The sequence below is a fragment of the Chiloscyllium plagiosum genome, unplaced genomic scaffold (assembly GCF_037043375.1).
Source record: "Chiloscyllium plagiosum isolate Xiang-an unplaced genomic scaffold, Cpla_swu_hap1 HiC_scaffold_11, whole genome shotgun sequence".
In the NCBI taxonomy this organism is placed as follows: Eukaryota; Metazoa; Chordata; class Chondrichthyes; order Orectolobiformes; family Hemiscylliidae; genus Chiloscyllium; species Chiloscyllium plagiosum.
Window position 1 is genome coordinate 86563497 of NW_028270149.1, and position 19423 is coordinate 86582919.

Sequence of the window (19423 nt, forward strand, 5' to 3'; positions counted from 1 at the left end):
AACAAAGCATGCGTGCCTCAAAGATATAAATGTTCAGCAAAGACTGTGCCAGGTGACTAGAACTTGTCACCCATTAATAACACATTGAGCCTCTGACCCGCTATCATCAAATGCTGTAGGTGCTGTGCTATCAACAGCTAACAACTTGTTTCATTGTTTCCCTATTTTTCTTTCTAAACTAGCAGCTTGTAGCTTATTGCATGATAGCAATCAGGTGCAAATGGCATGAGTAAGCTAGACATTGTTATTAAGACTGTGAGGAGACCTAAAGTCTGTCCTTTTTTGAATTCAGGGCTGTTTTACCTTCCTTCCACCACCTAATTCCTTTTGCCATCCTCAGATTGGTAGGGCTTAATGCAGCCTCTAACATTAACCCTTCTGAAGTCATTATACAACACCTCACCCTAAGCTTTGTCCCAAAGTTAATATAATACATCCATGTGTATAATTGTATTTACCACTAATCCATTTCCCAAGGTTCTGACTTGTCATATTCAAGTGCTCTGGAGGTTTCACTATTCTTCCAGAATGTGTTCTCTTCAGACTTGGAAGGTCTTTTGCTTGACAACTTTCGACTTTGCTTGATCCCAGAATTGATCTGTAAAGTTGCTCTGCCTTGGAGGACAATTTATATTTTGGATGTCCTTCACCAAGGTTATCCTTCCTGATAAGGTCACTGAATCACCTCAATTTCTCTCACAGCGGAACTGTTCCCTACTGAATCAATTAATTGCCTCAATCTATCAACTGGGAGACCTTTAATCTCATGAATTTCATGCTCTGTTGAAACAGATATTTTCTTTTTGCAGTATCCCAGATTTCTGGGTCAAGCAATTTTTTCTTGAACACGTTCTGAATTAGTGGGCATTGGTTGTCCCACCTCAGTGTTGGCTCCCATGGAGTCTTAATCTGCTGTTACATCTGTCATGAAGTGTGTAAGCTCTTTACTTCAACTTGTTATTTAGGGTGAATGTCTTCATGAGGCTGACCTACTTGTGAACCCAACACATTCACATCCTTAGCCTTACTACCTGAGGATTGCTGCTGACTTAGCTCTGTCACTGTGACTGATAAGTCTTCCTTGGAAGATGTAGAACTGAAATGTTCCTCTTGGCTGGTTTATTGTATGACATCAAATTTGAATCTCCTTTTATACATTGTTCACCAGGTGCTGTGTTGGTGTTAGAACATTTCAGTTAAAGATTGATCAATGAGCTCCAGTGCTCATTGTATTTCTCATCATTTCCATCTTCTTTGCTGCTTTCTGTCACCTAGGTTTTCTTCAGTAATGATAGGACTGTTTTATAGTTCTGAAAGCTGCAGGTTTCACAATGAGTTAGGATGGGCCAGGGACTTAGACTGATCAACATCACTGACACTCCCTGTACACCACTGATGGAATGCTGCACTGCCGATGGGCATGTCATGACTGATGGAACACTGCAATGTCGTAACTGCTGGTTTCTCACTGAGATATCAAACTCTAAGTATCCCAGCATATCCTTTCCAGGACCTCTTCCTGAAGGAAAACTGGAATAATTAGTAAGCTGTTTATAATTATAAAATGCTATTGATATACAAAGTCTATGGTCTCAGCCAGCTCAATGGACAGCAGATCTGGCCACTCTTTAACAATGTCAGTAAATGGTAGCTCATTCTCAATCTGTTTTGGCCTTGTTGACTTTGCTTGAGCCTATTTTGGCAAGTTGGCCATTGGTTCTTCTCAGTCACTTGGAACATATTTCTTATGCTCTAGATTCTTTCCTCTTTTTGTGCTCTGTCATGTGTCAACTGCCTGAGGGGTGTTCCTTGTACTGAGCAAGAAGTAGTTTACTGCAAGATAGTCAGTTATTGACATTATAAAAACTGATACAAAGGCTATGAGGAGATCTAGGGTAACTGTGTTTCCTCTTGAAGATACAAAAATGTTCAAGTTTTTCCCCACCTAAACTCATATGAAACCATCAGATTGAAGCTTAATGCAATCTCCAACATTAACCCTTTCAGAAACATTTCATTATGTATCGATCAATAAAGCATTCTATTTCTCAGTTTTTGGCTGTATTCATGCAAGGCGTTGGTGCTAATGTATTGAAGGTGCTCTGCTGCCAGTCTAAGAGACCAATTAACACGTGGCTCTTTCATCGGTTATCAGTTTGTATTAAATTAGTCTTTTTGAGGATCAAGTATTTGAGAGGGCTTTGCAAAACAGGTTTATGCCTCCTACGCCTCACCTTTTAGTACTATCACCTGAGGACATGGGCTTATGGCCCATGCCAGGGACTTAGACTGATCAACATCACTGACATTCCAATGTACACCGCTGATGGAATGCTGCACTGCATGCTGGGCATTTCATGACTGATGGAGCACTGCAATGTCGTAACTGCTGGTTTCTCATTGAGATATCAAATCCAGGTCCCTTTGGTCCTCTCAGGTTGATATTAAGGATCCCGTGGCAAGGGAGTTCACCCCGTCCTCCTGAGTCGATATTTGTTTATTAACCTATATACCTAAACCAGTTTAACTGCTCATTGTTGTTTGTAGAAGTTGCCACTGTTTGAATCAAGTGCAGAGGGCAGCTTAACACATTTGGCTGGATGGTTGTTCACAAAGCAGCATGATACCAAAAAGGATGGGTTCAATTCCCATCTTCGACTGAGGTCACCATGAAGGGCTGTCCTTCTCAACCTCTCCCCTCACCTGTGGTATGATGGCCCTCAGCTTAAGTCACCACCAGTTGTTTCTCTCCAGTGAGACAGCAGTCTATGATCTGGTATGACTATGGTGGCACAGTAACAACAATCAATTGCCATGCTTCTTTCATTACAGCAGTGACTATGATACGTGTATGGAATGAGCTGCCAGAGGATGTGGTGGAGGCTGGTACAATTGCAACATTTAAGAGGCATTTGGATGGGTATATGAATAGAAAAGGTTTGGAGGGATATGGGCCGGGTGCTGGCAGGTGGGACTAGATTGGGTTGGGATATCTGGTCGGCATGGATGGGTTGGACCGAAGGGTCTGTTTCAATGCTGTACATCTCTATGACTCGATGACTACATTTGAAACAATACTTTGATTATACAGTGCTTTTGGATATCCTTAGGCTGTGAAAAGTGTAAGTAAAGCAACTTCTTTCTGTTTGAACATGTTCTTGTATCTTACAAGCCTTTCTACAGAGACTGAAGGCAATCTCACATTCTATCCCCTGACCTTTGACCCCCAATACCAAAATGGTTCTGTCTCCGCAACATTTGCTTTGTCCTTATTTATTAACCCGAGGACTCACTGTGATGTTAACGTAACAAGAACCCAAACGTTCTGATGCAGTGACGTATTTTCTGTTGCCTTGCAGGCTCACATTAATCCTCTCATGCCCCATGGACTTGAAGAATTTCCCCATGGATGTCCAGACATGTGCCATGCAATTAGAAAGCTGTGAGTACTCCACATCCTGGCTGACAACCCTCAATATGGTTCAATTGTTCTGTGCTTCAGAATGTGAGTTTGATAACTAATCCCTATGCTCACTCTGCTGGATTGGTTAAGCCAAGGTGTTGACTCCAACCAAAGTAAACAGGTATCGTAGAACCCACGAGAAGCTGAGCTGGAATGATGATGCAGATATTTTAAAGAATTGTCTAAAACTTGTAAATAGAAGTTTCTGCATATCTATAAACTACTGTCATCTCTGCATGGATCTAAGATATAAAATATACAATTCCTCCTCTTATAGCCACTCATCTTATCATATTTTGACCGGGCAGTTGCACCTGGCATTTTATTCACTCTCTCTCTCTCTCTCTCTGTCTTTCTGGCTCCAGTTGGTTACACAATGAATGATTTGATATTCCAGTGGCTGGGGAAGGAGTCAGTCCAGGTAGCGGAGGGTTTAACACTGCCACAGTTTATCCTGAATGATGAGAAAGACCTGGGATATTGCACCAAGTACTACAACACAGGTGAGCAGATCATGGCCCTGAAACTGATATTCACCACGGAGGGGCATTGTCTCTCGAGCTAAACTGATTGGGAGATGCTGGTGTTGGACTGGGGTGTACAAAATTAAAAATCACACAACACCAGGTTATAGTCCAACAGGTTTAATTGGATACAGTAACTTTCGGAGCGCTGCTCCTTCATCAAGTTGTTTTTGTGGAGTAAAAGGTTGTAAGACACAGAATTTATAGCAAAAGTTTACAGTGTGATGTAAGTGAAAAAGACTTGGATTATTTGTTAAGTCTCTCATCTTTTAGAATGACCATGTCGGTTTCAGTTCTTTCATATGTAAATCGCAAAACTTCTTTTTAGAAGTTACATTCTCAAGTGAACTTTAACAATTGGTGTCATGTCAGCCCAGATAATGTATTGAGGGTGTGAGGTGCCCTGTGTGAGACTGTCTGTACCACAATGGGCAGACTGATTCTAAGCTAAAAAACAGATTTACAGAATCTTACATGGATTCATGCAGTTTTTGAGCAAGGTAAAATGAAATTCTGCTAAACTGAGCATACTTTGAAAAGATGGTTCCCCACCTTACGTAAGGCTGATGCTGGACTCAAGCAAAGACCTTTGCTTCGTTTAGCCTGTCCCATGCAATTCCAAAACTTCGGCAGAAAGAATGTGTTCCTTTTATAGTCCATGATCAGTATGCTTTCCATGACAGAGGTTCATCTTTTCTTACCTTGGAGCAGGGATCGCAATTGAATTTTTAGCAGCAAGCATTTGTTTAAAACAAAAGTAGCTAATGTCTTCTCACACTTACTGAAAATTCAATTTATTATCTCATTCACCCATTTTCTCACACATATTCATACACACAAAAGTTACATACAAGTGGACAGTTAAAATTTTACAGAATGTACAACAAACATTTTATTAACTGGCACATATGAGACCAGGAGTTTAACAAGTGATCAAATATTCTGCTTGATCAAGGGTTCCACATAATCAATGTAGAAATACACACTAAGTAATAGAAATGTAATGCATGGAGTATACACATTACTGTTATACTTTAATTACAGCATAAATCACTTAAATAATAATGCAAATTTGTCTTAAATAAAAACTTACTGGCAAAGAGCCATCTCACTCGTGTCCTCAACTAACTACTTGGACATCGTGCAGATCGTGACGGTCCAGTAAACATCTGGTATTTCAGGAATATCACTTTTGCTAGTTCATCGAGAGTGCCGGGTCATAAGTTGCCAGTTAAAACAACGTTTGTTGTGCCATTATCTCCGTCCCTGAGTTATGATCTCCACTGTTCCTTGTGGCAGGCCTGCAATTTCTTAGATGGCTTTGGAATTTTAAAGTAAGGGTTTTACAAAGTAAACGATTTTCAGATGACTGACATTTCTTGTACTCTCAGAAATTAGTTCTCAGGTGAACTTGAACCGGGACAGGTTACGTACTTTAGCTGCTTGATGACTTGTGCTTGTTACCATGTCTGATTCCACAGACTGATAGTTTGATGCTTTTTATGGAACTATTGCAAACACTTAAAATGCAGACAAAATCTGGGCAATATGGCTGCGATGGTGAGGTGTTTTGAGGGGACAGTGACTTATCTTTAGTAATCATCACTGACCTACACCGGAGATTAACAATCTAGCAGGGTAGCTGTGAGCTGGACCATATCAGTATTGAGTGGTGTTACCTGACACCATAAGATGGAGAAGGAAAAACAGGTCATTCAGCCCATTGAGTCAGCCTTGCCATTCACTGAGATCATGGATCATCTGATAAGGAGAAAGTGAGGTCTGCAGATGCTGGAGATCAAAGTTGAAACTTTATTGCTGGAACAGCACAGCAGGTCAGGCAGCATCCAGGGAACAGGAGATTCGACGTTAATTACCTTTCCCTGATAGGCCCTGATTTCTTTATTGATTAAAAATCTGTTTACCTCACCTTTGAAAATACTTCAACTCTCAATGTGTCTGTTTCTTTTGCATTATAGGCACGTTCACCTGCATTGAGGTCAAGTTCCACTTGGAGAGGCAGATGGGTTATTACCTCATCCAGATGTACATACCCAGTCTCCTCATTGTCATCCTATCCTGGGTCTCTTTCTGGATCAATATGGATGCTGCACCAGCACGGGTTGGTCTTGGGATCACCACAGTCCTCACCATGACGACACAGAGCTCAGGTTCCAGGGCTTCACTCCCAAAGGTCAGTAAAGGGCCAGACAACTACAGCACACTGGTGAAATCTACCAGCTGCATTTATCATTCAGCTTCTTGGTTTGGTATTTTGCTGTTCCCCAATTTGTTCCTAAGTTTCATGTGTTACAAGAATGATTACACTTCAAAAACACTCCATTGGTTCTGAGATACTTTGGAGCACCCCAAGGTCACAAAGAGTGCTGTAGAAGTGCAAGTATTTCACTTTTACCAGCACAATCATAAACTATGTTTAATGTTGACTGTTCGAATAGCCTTGGGAATGCCTTTGCCAATTTGTCTTTCAAGAAAGCGGAAGGGGAAAAAATTTCAAGGCAAGCTAACATTGAGAATTGCTGCCATTTGGATTTAGTGACTTTTTATTAATTCATGCAACATGCTCTTTACTCACTAGGCCAGGATTTTCTATCCATTCCTAGCTGTCCTTGCGAAGGTGGTGGTGAGCTGCCTTCTTGAACCGCTGCAGTCAATGTGCTGGAGGTAGACCCACAATACTGTTTGGGAGGAAATTCCAGGTTTTGACCCAGCCACAGTGAAGGAACAGTTTCCTAAGTCAAAATGATGAGTGGTTTGGAGCAGAACCTTCAGGTGGTGGTGTCCTAGATGGAAATGGTTGTCTAAGGAACCTTGGTGAGTTGGTGCAGTGCAACTTGTAGATAATACACTCTGCTGCTACTGGGCATTGATTATGGAGGGAGTAAGTGTTAAAGGTGATGGATGTGGTGCCAAATCAAGCAGCTACTTAAGTGTCAGGCTTCTTGCGTATAGCTCAAGCTGCACTCATTCAGGCAAGTGAGGAGTATTCCATTGCACTTCTAGGCCAAAAATGATTTTGCGTCGGTCATGATCCTGAGGAGTGTCTTCAGAGATGCCCAGAGGCTGAGTTGACTGACTTCCAAGTGTGGCTCCAAGTATAGCTGGACAGAATTTCCCTACTTTCTATCAACCTCAATTTTACCACAATCTCTTGTGCTATATTTGGTCAAATGTGGCCATAATGTCAAGGGCTGTCACTCTTGCCTCACTTTCTGGAGTTCAGCTCTTTTGTCCATTCTTGAACCAAGACTGCAGTGAGGTCAGGGGTCTGGTAGTTCTGGGGCAGCGTAAGCTGAAGATTGCTGAACTGATTATTACTAAGTAACACTTGCTGACCCCTTCCATCACTTTATTGATGATCGAGAGTACATTGATGGGGTGGTAATTGGCCTGGTTGGATTTGTACTCCTTTTGAGTACAGGATATACCTAACATATATTTCCATATTTCCATATTATTAGCTAGGTGCCAGTGTGTAACTATACTGGAACAGCTTGGCCAGAAGAACGGCAAGTTTTGGAACACAAATCTTCAGTACTATTACTGGAATGTTATTAGGGTCCATAGCCTTTGCAGTGTCCAGTGCTTCCAAAAGTTTCTTTATATCATATGGAGTGAATTGAGTTGGCTGAAGATTAGTATCTGTAGTGTTGGGAGCCTTAGAGGAAGCCAAGATTGATCATACTCTCAGCCCTTCTGGCTGAAGATGGATTCAAATATATCACCTTATCTTTTACACTGATGTGCTGGATATTTCCATCATTGAGAATGTGGATATTTGTGGAGTCTCCTTCTCCAGTAAGTTGTTTAACCGTCCTCTGCTATTTATGACAAGATTCAGCAGGACTGCAGAGCTTAGATCTGATCCATTGACTGTGGGATAGATTAGCTCTGTCGATCATTTGTAACTTCTGCTGTTTACCACATCCTGTGTTGTAGCTTCACCAGATTAGAGTCATCCTAAATGCCCTGCTGCCTCCTTTGTACATTTCCTCATCACCTCCCACATCCACTGACACTCCAAATCCTTGTGCCGTGAGATTTTCTGTTGCACTCCAAACTGGGATTGTGTTTAATGTGGTGAGGACAAGGCTAATTGAACTGAACTTAATTCCTTTATATTCAAATATTCCTTTATTTCAAAGATAGTACCCACTCCACACCATTTGAAAAGAATGGGATTTGGATATTACTTTCTTACTAATCAAGAGGGTTGCTTTCTTTGCAACTCCTTGAGGCAAGTTGCTTAAAGTGTTGCCCAAACCTGGCTTTGTAAATAGTTTTAAATAAAACATCTGTTAGCTGCCCAGGGGAAGATAGTCAGGAAGTTGCTCTCTGCATCATTTACTTTACCTGAAGTGTGATGGAAAGTGCAATGTTCACACATGTACAGTAGACTTCTGACCTCAGAGATGCAGCAGGCATTCTCAAAGCCCATTTATAGAGACTCACATCCTACCACTTCACTATCCTGCCCCATTCCCACACTACTGACACCTCTGAGTACAGCCACAATGATGATTGACCATTAGAGCAGAGCATTGAAAACCTTTTTCACTGTAACACAATTTTGAGGACTGAAAACTGTTGCCACACGGTGAGTGATATGAGGCAAGGGGCAAGGGAGGAGAAGTAGAGTATGGGGGAATGGACAATTCAGCCATTGCTGCCTCCGAGCTTGTAACGTGGGTTTCCCAGTCCCCACGCCTGGTAGTGGAGGGGGGTGGATAAATGGCATAGTTAATGATGAACTACATTGTCTGAGCACACATCTACAGAATGGCCATTCCAACCGAGTGGTTTGAGGTTCCAGATAATGAGATTGTCTCCTGGGGAGAGTTGATTCTTTCATTCAGGAAAATATTCATGAAAACAAACAAAATGAAATGTGTTCAGTGCACATCCTGATGAATAACTACATCAGAAATCTTCCGAACATGTTTGCTGACCCTGTTGCACTCAGCACTGGTTTAGCTGTTCAGTGCTTTCTCTTCAGAAACAGTTGTTGGCTGTGAGTAATCCCAGTCTTTATTCTGACAGGTCTCCTATGTTAAAGCCATCGATATTTGGATGGCTGTCTGCCTCCTATATGTCTTTGCCGCACTACTTGAATATGCAGCGGTCAATTTTGTATCCCGACAACACAAGGAATTCATGCGGCTTCGGAAAAAGCAGAGGCGAAGACAGATTGTAAGTCAAAAATCAGTCTGCTACAATCATAAAATCCATGGTGGGTTAGTGGAGCAGAGTGGTCCAGATACTCAAATCATTAGCTAGATGAGCAGGCCATTCAAGCCCTTCAGATTGAATTAAATCAAAACTGTTATATTTCAGCACCAGTATCCCCAAGTCCTTTGATGATTCTGATCTGTAGAATTTTATCAAGCTCAATGACTGACCTTTCAGAGTAGAAGTGATTCAGGTTAGCAAGACCATCGAACATCAAGTCAGGCTATTCATGGTTAAAAGGAATAAAATTCAAAAATAGAGGTTTAAACCTTGGTTAGACCACACTTCTTAGTCTGGGAGGTGACCTAACCAAGGTTTTGAAAAGGGATTTTATTTTTGTGGCATAGCGGTAGAGAAAGTGGTTTCTGTTGTGGTGACAGTCCAAGTGAATGGCTGTAAGCATGAAACAGACAGCACCTAACTCAAATAAGAAGGCCAGGAGATCCCTCTTCACCTTGGAGTGCAGGTTCATAGCTCCCTGAAAGTAGAGCCGCAGGTAGATAGGATAATGAAGAAGGTGTTTGGTATGCTTTCCTTTATTGGTCAGAGTATTGAATACAGGAGTTGGGAGGACATGTTGCAGCTATACAGGACATTGGTTAGGCCACTTTTGGAATATTGCATGCAATTCTGGTCTCCTTCCTATCAAAAGGATGTTGTGAAACTTGAAAGGGTTCAGAAAAGATTTACAAGGATGTTGTCAGGGTTGGAGGATTTGAGCGAAAGGGAGAGGTTGAATAGGCTGGGGCTGTTTTCCCTGGAGAGTCGGAGGCTGAGGGGAGACCTCACCGAGGTTTATAAAATCATTAGGGGCATGTTTAGGACAAATAGCCATTTCCCTAGGGTGGGGGAGTCCAGAACTAGAGGACATAGGTTTAGGGTGAGAGGGAGAAGATATAAAAGGGACCTAAAGGACAATATTTCACACAGAGGGTGGTACGTGTATGGAATGAGCTGTCAGAGGAAGTGGTGGAGGCTGGTACAGTTGCAAAAATCTAAAAGGCATCTGGATGGGTAAATGAATAGGAACGGTTTGGAGGTATATGGGCCGGGTGCTGGCAGGTGGGACAAGATTGGATTGGGATATTAGGTTGGACCGAAGGGTCTGGTTCCCTGCTGTACATCTCTGTGACCCTATGACCAGAGAGTGGCTAGAATGTGGAATTTTTCACCACATTGAGACATCGAGAAAATAGCTTTGATGCTTTTCAGGAATCACAGAATCACAAAGTGTTACCGTGCACAGTGAGGCCATTTAGCCCATCATATAAAAGCAGAAAGGATGGGATGGATATTTCGGTTGGGTGTAATGAAATGGAGTGGGCGGAAGCTCTTGTGGGGCATAAATACCAGCACAGACCAAGTGGGCGCAAGGTGCACTGCTGGGAATATTATGTAATTCTACACAAAACGAAGAGTAACATGGCAGGAATTCATTAGTTCCTATGCTTCCCACTCCAGTACACTCCTTTTGTAGCTTCCCTTCGAAAGTTTGTTTTCTTGCTCCTGAGTTTCAGAATCTCCTGACGTCCTCTATCTTTCTCCAACTTTTTGACCGTTCCTCAGGCCCTCTCTTTAGCCTGTCTTATTGGGTGGCTTGCAACAGCTCTGTGGAAATATAGGGCATTGCTTTCCTTTAAAATTCTCATCCTTCTTTTCCAATCCCTCTATCTCCTCTAGCCCCATAGCCCTCTGAGAAATTTGTAGTCCTCCATATCTAGTCTCTCAGGCATTCCTGATTTTAACTGTCGTTTCAGCTGTCTGGGTCCTAAGCTCTGGAACTGAAACCTCTTCATCTGTCTACTTTCACTCTCCTACTTTAAGAAGCTCCTTAAAATCTAGCTTTTGGTCACCTCACTTACCATTGTGTTATTTGGCCTGGTGTTAGACTTTGTTTGGTTAGGTTGTGAAAGACTGGGACATGTTTAAGGTGTTCTAATTATAAGTCGTTGTTATTAGTGGTAACATTTTAATTTTAGAAGTACGTACCACTGAATTAACCCATAATTCATCAGTAAGATAGTATTCAGTCCAACTAAATGATCCTTATTTGGACCCATCAGTCATGGTGCTAAATACACCTTGCTGCACTGTTCAGCAAACAGGACAATTTACTCATCACAATATCGGTCAGTGATCCTTTGTGACTATGTTGCACTGTAATTGGAGCTGAATTTATAATATAAGAACATAGGAACCTGGAGCAGGATTAAGCAATTCAGCCCCTCGAGTCTGTTCCACCATTTAATACGATCACGGCTAATTTCATCTCAGCCTCAATTTCACTTTTCTGCCAATTCCTTTAACCCATTACTAGGTAAAAATCTATCTTCTCCTTAACTGTGTCCCAGTGTCTCAGCTTCCACTGTACTCTGGGGGAATAAAACAGGTTAAAAGATGGAGAATCGTGATTCCGCCATTATAACTTTTCACTTTCTCGGTAGAAAGACAGAGAGACAATCTTCAAACAGTTAAAAATACTTACCCTGTTAGTTACTAGATTTATCTTTCTGAGGCACAATTAATTAATACGTAATGTAAAAATGCTGCATTTTCATGAAAATCACTATGAAATGCAACACAAGATAGTTTCTTTTTTATTCTGACGGTAATGCCAGAATAGTGCAAAGCAGCTGCAATTTGTCGTAATTGTCCATTTTGCTGTAAGATTTTGGCCAATTTTGACATCATTAATAGCTTGTCTCTTTCAAACGCCATAATATTTTCAACAGAATCTGGCCCGTTATTGGTGAAATTCTGCACAGTGCCAGGCCGTGAACTTCCTCTTGTGTGGTGTCTGACCAGTGGCCAAAGGATTCAGTAGCAGTTCACTAAGATATACTCTACTCAAATTGTATGCTCCCATGTAGCCTGGACTCAGCAAGTTGAACACATAAAAGAATCAAACAAGATGCATGCAAATGTCTCTCTTTTAGTGTTTCAGATTAAGGGGCAGTTCACTTAACGGTGTTCAATGAGCTGTGCTTCATTGAAATCCACTCCTTGTTTGGGTGGAAATGTACAGCCTAATTTGCATTGTCCCATTTGGTTCTTTTCATTGCCACTTTCTCTTCTTTTGTTTCCGCTGGGCTGCGTCTACGGCAGGGACTAGTTCACCGAACCGAAAGTGGTGATTCGCTGGGGCCTGAGTATGGTCTGAGGAGCAGGGAGCCAACCTTTGGGACTCTGACTCAGTTCTGCAACCTAGGCTTCAGGGTAAACTCATGGTGTTGCATTTGTGACGTGCGTCTGTGAACCATGACTTTCGGGAGGACCTCCTGGATCATATTTTGCATGTTGTGCATGCTATGAAACTGAAAGCATACCATCGTAGGAAATAGCCCAACTCACTGTATTGAACAGGCTAGGGAAGGATTTGAATAGGCATTATTAGTTCTAAAACTGAAAATGAAAAACGCTAGAAATCATAGCAAGCCAGGCAGCATCCATGGAGAGAGAGCAAGCTAACATTTTGAGTCGAGAGGACTCTCCTACATTATTCGTTCTATGCTTGCAAATAATGGCAGACTGGCTGTAACATTGTGATATTTCCTTAGCTTCAGTTAACAACTTCAAGAGCAATTCATGCACCATGAACATTTGGGGATGGGGTGAAAGAAAGCCAAAACAAGACAGTGTGAGCTCATCAGAGATAGAGGACAAGAACAGGATGGTATGACCAGTTTAAAAAGAGAGGGAGAGGATAAGGTCAGGCTGAGCCATGAGCCCATAGAGGGAGAGGACAAAGTCAGGACTGAGTGATGAGCCCAGAGAGAGTGAGAGAGAGAGAGAGAGAGAGAGAGAGAGAGGACAAAGTCAGGACTGAGTGATGACTTCAGAGAGAGAGAGGACAAAATCAGGACTGAGTGATGAGCCCAGAGGGAGAGAAAGAGAGAGAGAGAGGACAAAGTCAGGACTGAGTGATGAGCCCAGAGAGAGAGAGAGAGAGGACAAAGTCAGGACTGAGTGATGAGTTCAGAGAGAGGATAAAGTCAGGACTAAGTCATGAGTTGAGGGAGAGAGAGAGAGAGGACAAAATCATGACTGAGTGATGAGTTCAGAGAGAGAGAGAGTGGACAAAATCAGGACTGAGTGATGAGTTTAGAGAGAGAAAGAGGACAAAGTCAGGACTGAGTGATGAGCCCAGAGAGAGAGAGAGAGGATAAAGTCTGGACTGAGTGATGAGCCCAGAGAGAGAGAGAGAGAGAAAGAGGACAAAGTCAGGACTGAGTGATAGAGGGATAGAGAGAGAGAGAGAGAGAGAGAACAAAGTCAGAACTGAGTGATGAGTTCAGAGTGAGAGAGGACAAAGTCAGGACTGAGTGATGAGTTCAGAGTGAGAGAGGACAAAGTCAGGACTAATTCATAGGCCGAAAGAGTGAGAGAGAAGATAAAGCCAGGACTGAATGACCAGCATAGAGAGAGAGGGTGTGAGAACAAAATCAGAATGGAACAATCATATTAGAGAGAGACAGAGACAGGACAAAGTCAGGATCAAGTGAATGGAGAGAGGGAGAGAGAGAGGTTAAATTCAGAGTGAGAAACCACCCCAGAGAGAGTGAAGACAAAACTGGGATTGTATCCATTCTAAAGAGAGATGGATAACCAGTATAGAAAGAGAAAGACATGACTAACCTAGGACTGAATGTCCATTCCAGTGAAAGAGCATATAACTGGTACTAAGTTCCTACTCTTTGTTTGATACAGAGCAATGACGAATGAATCACAGTCAGTCTCCTGATGGAGGTTTCTTGCTTTGTTTGCAAACAGCAGGAAGAGGACCAGCAGAGGGACAGCCGTTTCTACTTCCGTGGCTATGGCCTGGGGCATTGTGTGCCAATGAAGGACAATGTGGAGCTGGACGGGACCAGCCCATTCAACTCTCAACCTCCCCCACCCAGAGACACAGAGTCCATCCGACAGAAGTTTTTGGACAGAGCAAAACAGATTGACAGGATATCCCGTGCCGTCTTTCCACTCACATTTCTTGTATTTAATATTTTTTACTGGCTCACATATAGAATCATCCGTCATCGGGATATCCATGAGGTTTAAATCAGTGCCGGTGAATTTATTGCTGAAGCAATTTGCTACACAAATACATACAGTCAGACAGGGTGAAGACACACATGGAGACATACATACATGCATGCACATGCAGTGATACACACAAATTACACAGACGCAACACATAAATACACTGTTTTATATGCGCGCGCACACACACACACACACACCAAGTAACAAGAATGGTCTGTCTCTTTTCCTGTTGGTCCATCATACTGCATCCAACTATGCTGTGTCTAAAGAGAAAGTCAGGTACATTGATCACATTGTGTCCCTGGCCTACAGTGTACCCAGTTATTCTTATGACAATCCATAAGCGACATTCCTGTTTCGGGATTGGTTCCAGCACAGAAAAAGGCTCTTCAACCCATTGAGTCCTTGTCAGCCCTCCGCAGGAGCAATTTAACTAGACCCATTTCCCTGTTTTTCCTGTACTCTATTTTAGATTTTAGATTAGGTTATCTACAGTATGTAAACTGTACTCTTGCACACTATTTCCCTTCTGGTACTTACCCAAGGTTAAACTATCAAATCACCCTGTCAAGATATTGATACAATCTGTCCAGCCCTCAGCACAACTGATCCCTGTGTTCCGGGAAGCGAAAGCTGTCGCTCTTGTACCATCTCTTCAGCCATTCCTCTGCATTGACCTCCTAGCCTAAGGTGTGACACCAAGGATAAACTGAAAAGCATTACTTCTTATAGGCCTGACTATTTCCTCTGCAAACTCTCTTTTTTTTTCGAGTGATGTCACTGGTACCAAAGGTACCAAGGACCTGACACCAAGGGCCTAATTTTCCCACCTCTGCAGCCATTCACTAGTTACCAGTGGAAGGGAGGCAACTCACCATCCTGGATTTACATCTGTGACCACAAAAACACTTGCCCGATCCCTAACAAATCATGAAAGGTTTATGGCGTAGGAAGACACCATTCGGCCAATCGTGCCCACACTAGCTCATTAAATGAGTATGATTAGCTTGTGGCAATTTCCTGCTTTTTCTCCATGCCCTTGCACATTATTTTGATGAAGATAACTATCCAATGCCCTCTTGAATGCTTCAATTGAACCAATCACCACCATATTTCTCAACAGTGCATTTCACATCCTAACTAATCGCTAAGTGGGAATGGGTTTTTTTCTCACATCACCCCTGCTTGATTTGCACATCTTTGCCCTCTCATTCTTGATCATTTTATGAGTGGGAACAGATTATGTTGTCCAGCCAAGGACGATTTTGAAAACATGAAATTATATCTCCTCTCAGCATTCCCTTCAAAAAGAACAGTCCAAATTTCTTCAATCTATCCTCATCACTGAAGTTTCTTATTCAGGGATGCATTTTTGTAAATTGCTTCTGCACTCTTTCCAATGCATTTATATCTTCACTATGACACATAAAAGTTCAGCTGAAGTTTAACAAATGTCTTGTACAACATTATTATTATTAAGCATGAAATACACCTGAGAACCTCTTCACTACTTTTCAGATCCTCCCTGAGTGGAAATCATCAATATCCTCCCTGTCTGAATTACTTTAAGCTATGAAGAGACCACTTTATGAAATGTGCAATCCATGTGATTTTACACTGTCTTCCTGTATAACTCTACAGAGTTCACAGGGGCTATGGATTATGTAATCAGTACATGCCTACAAAAAGTTTCTTTCAAAAATCCCTTCATGGGACATCACTGCTTCATCACCCAAAGGGCAGTTAAGGGTCAACCATATTGCTGTCGGTCTGGAGTCACATATATGCCAGGCCAAGACCACAGATTTCCTTCCTGAAAGCAGAAATAGTGAACCAGATGAGAGCTTAACAACAAGCAACAGTGATTACACAGTCACTATTTAAGGTAGCTTTTTATTGAATTTGAATTTCAATAGCAGGATTCAAACTTATGTCTCCAATCATTAACCTTAGGTTATGTATTACTGTATTACATAGATATTACCACAATGCCACACCATTTCCTCTTCCAAACAGCTTGGAAAGTTCTTTGGAGACAGAAAGGACTGCAGATGCTGGAAATCAGCATTGATAAAATGTGAGCTGGAAAGGCACAGCAGGTCAGGCAGCATGCAAGGAGCAGTAAAGTCAACATTTCAGACCTGATGAAGGATTTAGGCCCAAAATGTTGACTGTCCAGCTCCTCCAATACTCCCTGACTTGCTGTGCTCTCCCTTCACATCTATTGACTTGGAGACTTCTTTATTTGTTGACAAAACTGCTCCCTGTTACAGCCGAAGTAGGCCAGAGTTTATTTCTTAGCAGTATAAGTGTTTTCCAAAACCAGCAAGAGATGGTTTTTGACAAATATCTTTTAAAATATGATACCTGCTGTAGACCTGTAGCTATTTATTCATTTGTGTCCCTGAACACAGGAAATCAAATCCAAATGTAATCTCCTGTTAAATTGAGGTTAGGGAGTTAGAATGTACCACATAAGTGTCACCAACGACTGTTAGTAGTGGCCCTTGCAGAACTCAGACTGGACATCTGTGAGTAGGACGTTGCTAAACATGTGTTGCTTAATAGCATTGTTGACAACACCTTCCATCACTTTACTCATGATCGAGAGTACACTGATGGGGCGGTAACTGTATGTTTGGATTTTTCCTGCTGTTTGCGTACAGGACATACCCAGGCAAATTCTCACATTATCGGGTATATGCCAGTGTTGTAACTGTACTGGAACAGCTTGGCGAGAAATGCAGCAATTTCTGGAATACAGGTCTTCAGGAATTTTGCCAGAACGTTGTCAGGTCCTATAGCCTTTGCAGTATCCAGTATCTTCAGCTATTTGTTGATAGCATGTGGAGTGAATCGAATTGGCTGGAGATTGAATGTGTAATGTTGGGGGCCTCAGTGATGCATCATCCACTGAGCACTACTGGCTAAAGATTGCTGCTAATGCTTCGGCCTTTTCTGAGAAAATGCTGGAATTCCCTTCCAGAAGCAGGTCAGGTATCCCTACATCCTGATGAAGGGCTTATGCCCGAAACATCGATTCTCTTGCTCTTTGGATGCTGCCTGACCTGCTGTGCTTTTCCAGCTACACACTCTCGACTCTGACCTCCAGTATCTGCAGTCCTCACTTTCTCTCAGGTATCTCTACTGCAGAGATTTCCAGAACGCAGCTTGCCACCACCTTCTCTGGGGCAATTCAGCATGGGCAAGAAATGATGCCTAGCCAACGTCATTTACATCCAAGAATAAATACCTTCCAGTCAGTAGTGTGGCTACAACGCCTCCATGTGCAAGAACATCTAATGACACTGTGACTTATTGACATAAGAGCTTTCCATTCTAAATGTCAACAGGAAAATTCTCAATGGAAAATGTGTTTAGTAAGTCTACACTGGCAAAAGATTCTTAGGATGGAATCCTTAGATGTGGATAGAAAGATGGAATATATCTCTACCGAATATGCATATTTGAACTTTGACCCTGTTTCTCCTCTATTAAAGAGACTGAACTAACTAATCATAGAATTCATAAAACCTCTGAGAGGAGGAAAAGAAGATCTTTAACCCATTGGACCTGTTTTCCATTCTTTCACACTGTACTTGTTCTGTACTTTAACTCCATTTTCCTGATACCATCAGCCAGCAAGAAGCTAACAGTCTCAGTCTGGAAGACTTCAGTTGACCCTTGACCATCCAGATTTTGGTGACCGGGTTCCAGAATGTAAACAAAAAGATGCTTTCCGACCTTGTCCCTGAATAACCCATCTCTAATTTTAAAATTGTGAGATGTGCTCTGTGTAGAACAGAGGGCACAAACATCTTGTCCCAGTCTCACTTTCTTTTCTCAATACTGTATTAGCAGATCAGTAAACTGGCTAGGTTCAATATCAAAAACTTTTTGCATACTGCCGCAGCTCCCTACCTCTCTGTCCCACTTCACGAGCCTCCTGAGAAAATTAACCTCATGCCCTATCTTCAGTGCTCTTTTCCAATTTGTATCTCTAGAATAAGTTAATAAAATAGTATTCAGGTTTACTTTAAAAAGGGTTTTGGCAGCATTTCACGAAGAAAAAAATTCTGTTTTAAAAAATGAAATAGATGGGCCATCAGTAAGTGACTGGGAGAGCTTAGGATGTCACGTCTTATTGGAAGATCCTGGCATCATCATCCAATAACGTAATGTTTATAACTGATGACTTGATCTCAAATTGAGATTAATGTCTGCATCACCATCTTGACCATGCAGGAATCTGATTTCAAATACTGACGTAGTCAGAACACAGAGAGGCACTGTATTTACAGCCAGCATAGGTTAGATACAGATTAATCTCCCACTGGAGCTACACCAGGTGATTGGGAAATGCATCATCCTGTTTTTCCCAACTCTTGATTTTGGCAAATGACACTGTCTGTAATTATATGCATTTGTATGTGCGTGCAACTGTGTATACGTGTGCACAATTGTACATGCGTGTCTATGTACATATGTGTGCATATGTACAAGATCATGCATTGGTGCATTTCCACAAGCGTGTAGGTGTGTGTGAATGTGTCTGGACAAATGGGTGTGTGTGTGAACTATAATGAAAGCAGTGGACGGAAACACCACCGTCTTGGAATGAAGTTGAAACCTCAGTATTGCCAGAGGCCCACCTTCTTTTCCCCCAGTCAGACTGTAATCTTATAATTGCACTGTTTGTTTAGCACATGCTACTAGATGCTCACTGAGTAACAGAACCTGATTCCCCTGCCAGCACCGACTATTTGTGTCTGTATTATTCACACTGGCTTCAGCCTTTTTGTCCATGAAGCTATTTCTGACCTTTTCTGTGCCACGTTTTCTTGTATATTCAATTTCCAGATTAAACATCTCTGCCATAAACGTGCTTGTGCCTCTGATTAAAATGATCTAGCTCACAGTGATCAATTCAACGATATCCTGCAGCAGGAGGGTATTTAGTTTTAAAATGGATCATTTATTTTGATTATATTGTTAATGTTTTTTTCTCTCTCTCTGAATCAAGAGGTCATGGAGTGGGTTATTCCTCAGCTCTCGTCTGTTCCCTTCAGGAAATGGGGACGTTGGGTCAGTTTCGATATCTCACAGTGCCTGACACATGAACTGTTTCACCACTGTCCCAATTTCT

The 19423-nt window shown here is 42.0% G+C and overlaps 1 protein-coding gene across 4 annotated transcripts in view; it reads left to right on the forward strand.

Annotated features, from left to right (window-relative positions):
- Positions 1–19147, forward strand: part of glra4a (glycine receptor, alpha 4a) — a 59203-nt gene extending 40056 nt beyond the window's left edge. For 2 of the 4 annotated variants that reach the window (XM_087992287.1, XM_043704300.2), the window contains 6 exons: positions 3360–3442; positions 3829–3966; positions 5967–6181; positions 9049–9198; positions 12343–12453; positions 14008–19147. In XM_087992287.1, the coding sequence (XP_087848413.1) occupies positions 3360–3442; positions 3829–3966; positions 5967–6181; positions 9049–9198; positions 12343–12453; positions 14008–14292 (982 nt within the window). In that variant the 3' untranslated portion in view covers positions 14293–19147. The remainder of the gene's footprint in view (positions 1–3359; positions 3443–3828; positions 3967–5966; positions 6182–9048; positions 9199–12342; positions 12454–14007) is intronic. The other 2 variants (XM_043704302.2, XM_043704303.2) reach the window with 2 other exon arrangements.
- Positions 19148–19423: the final 276 nt, after the last annotated feature.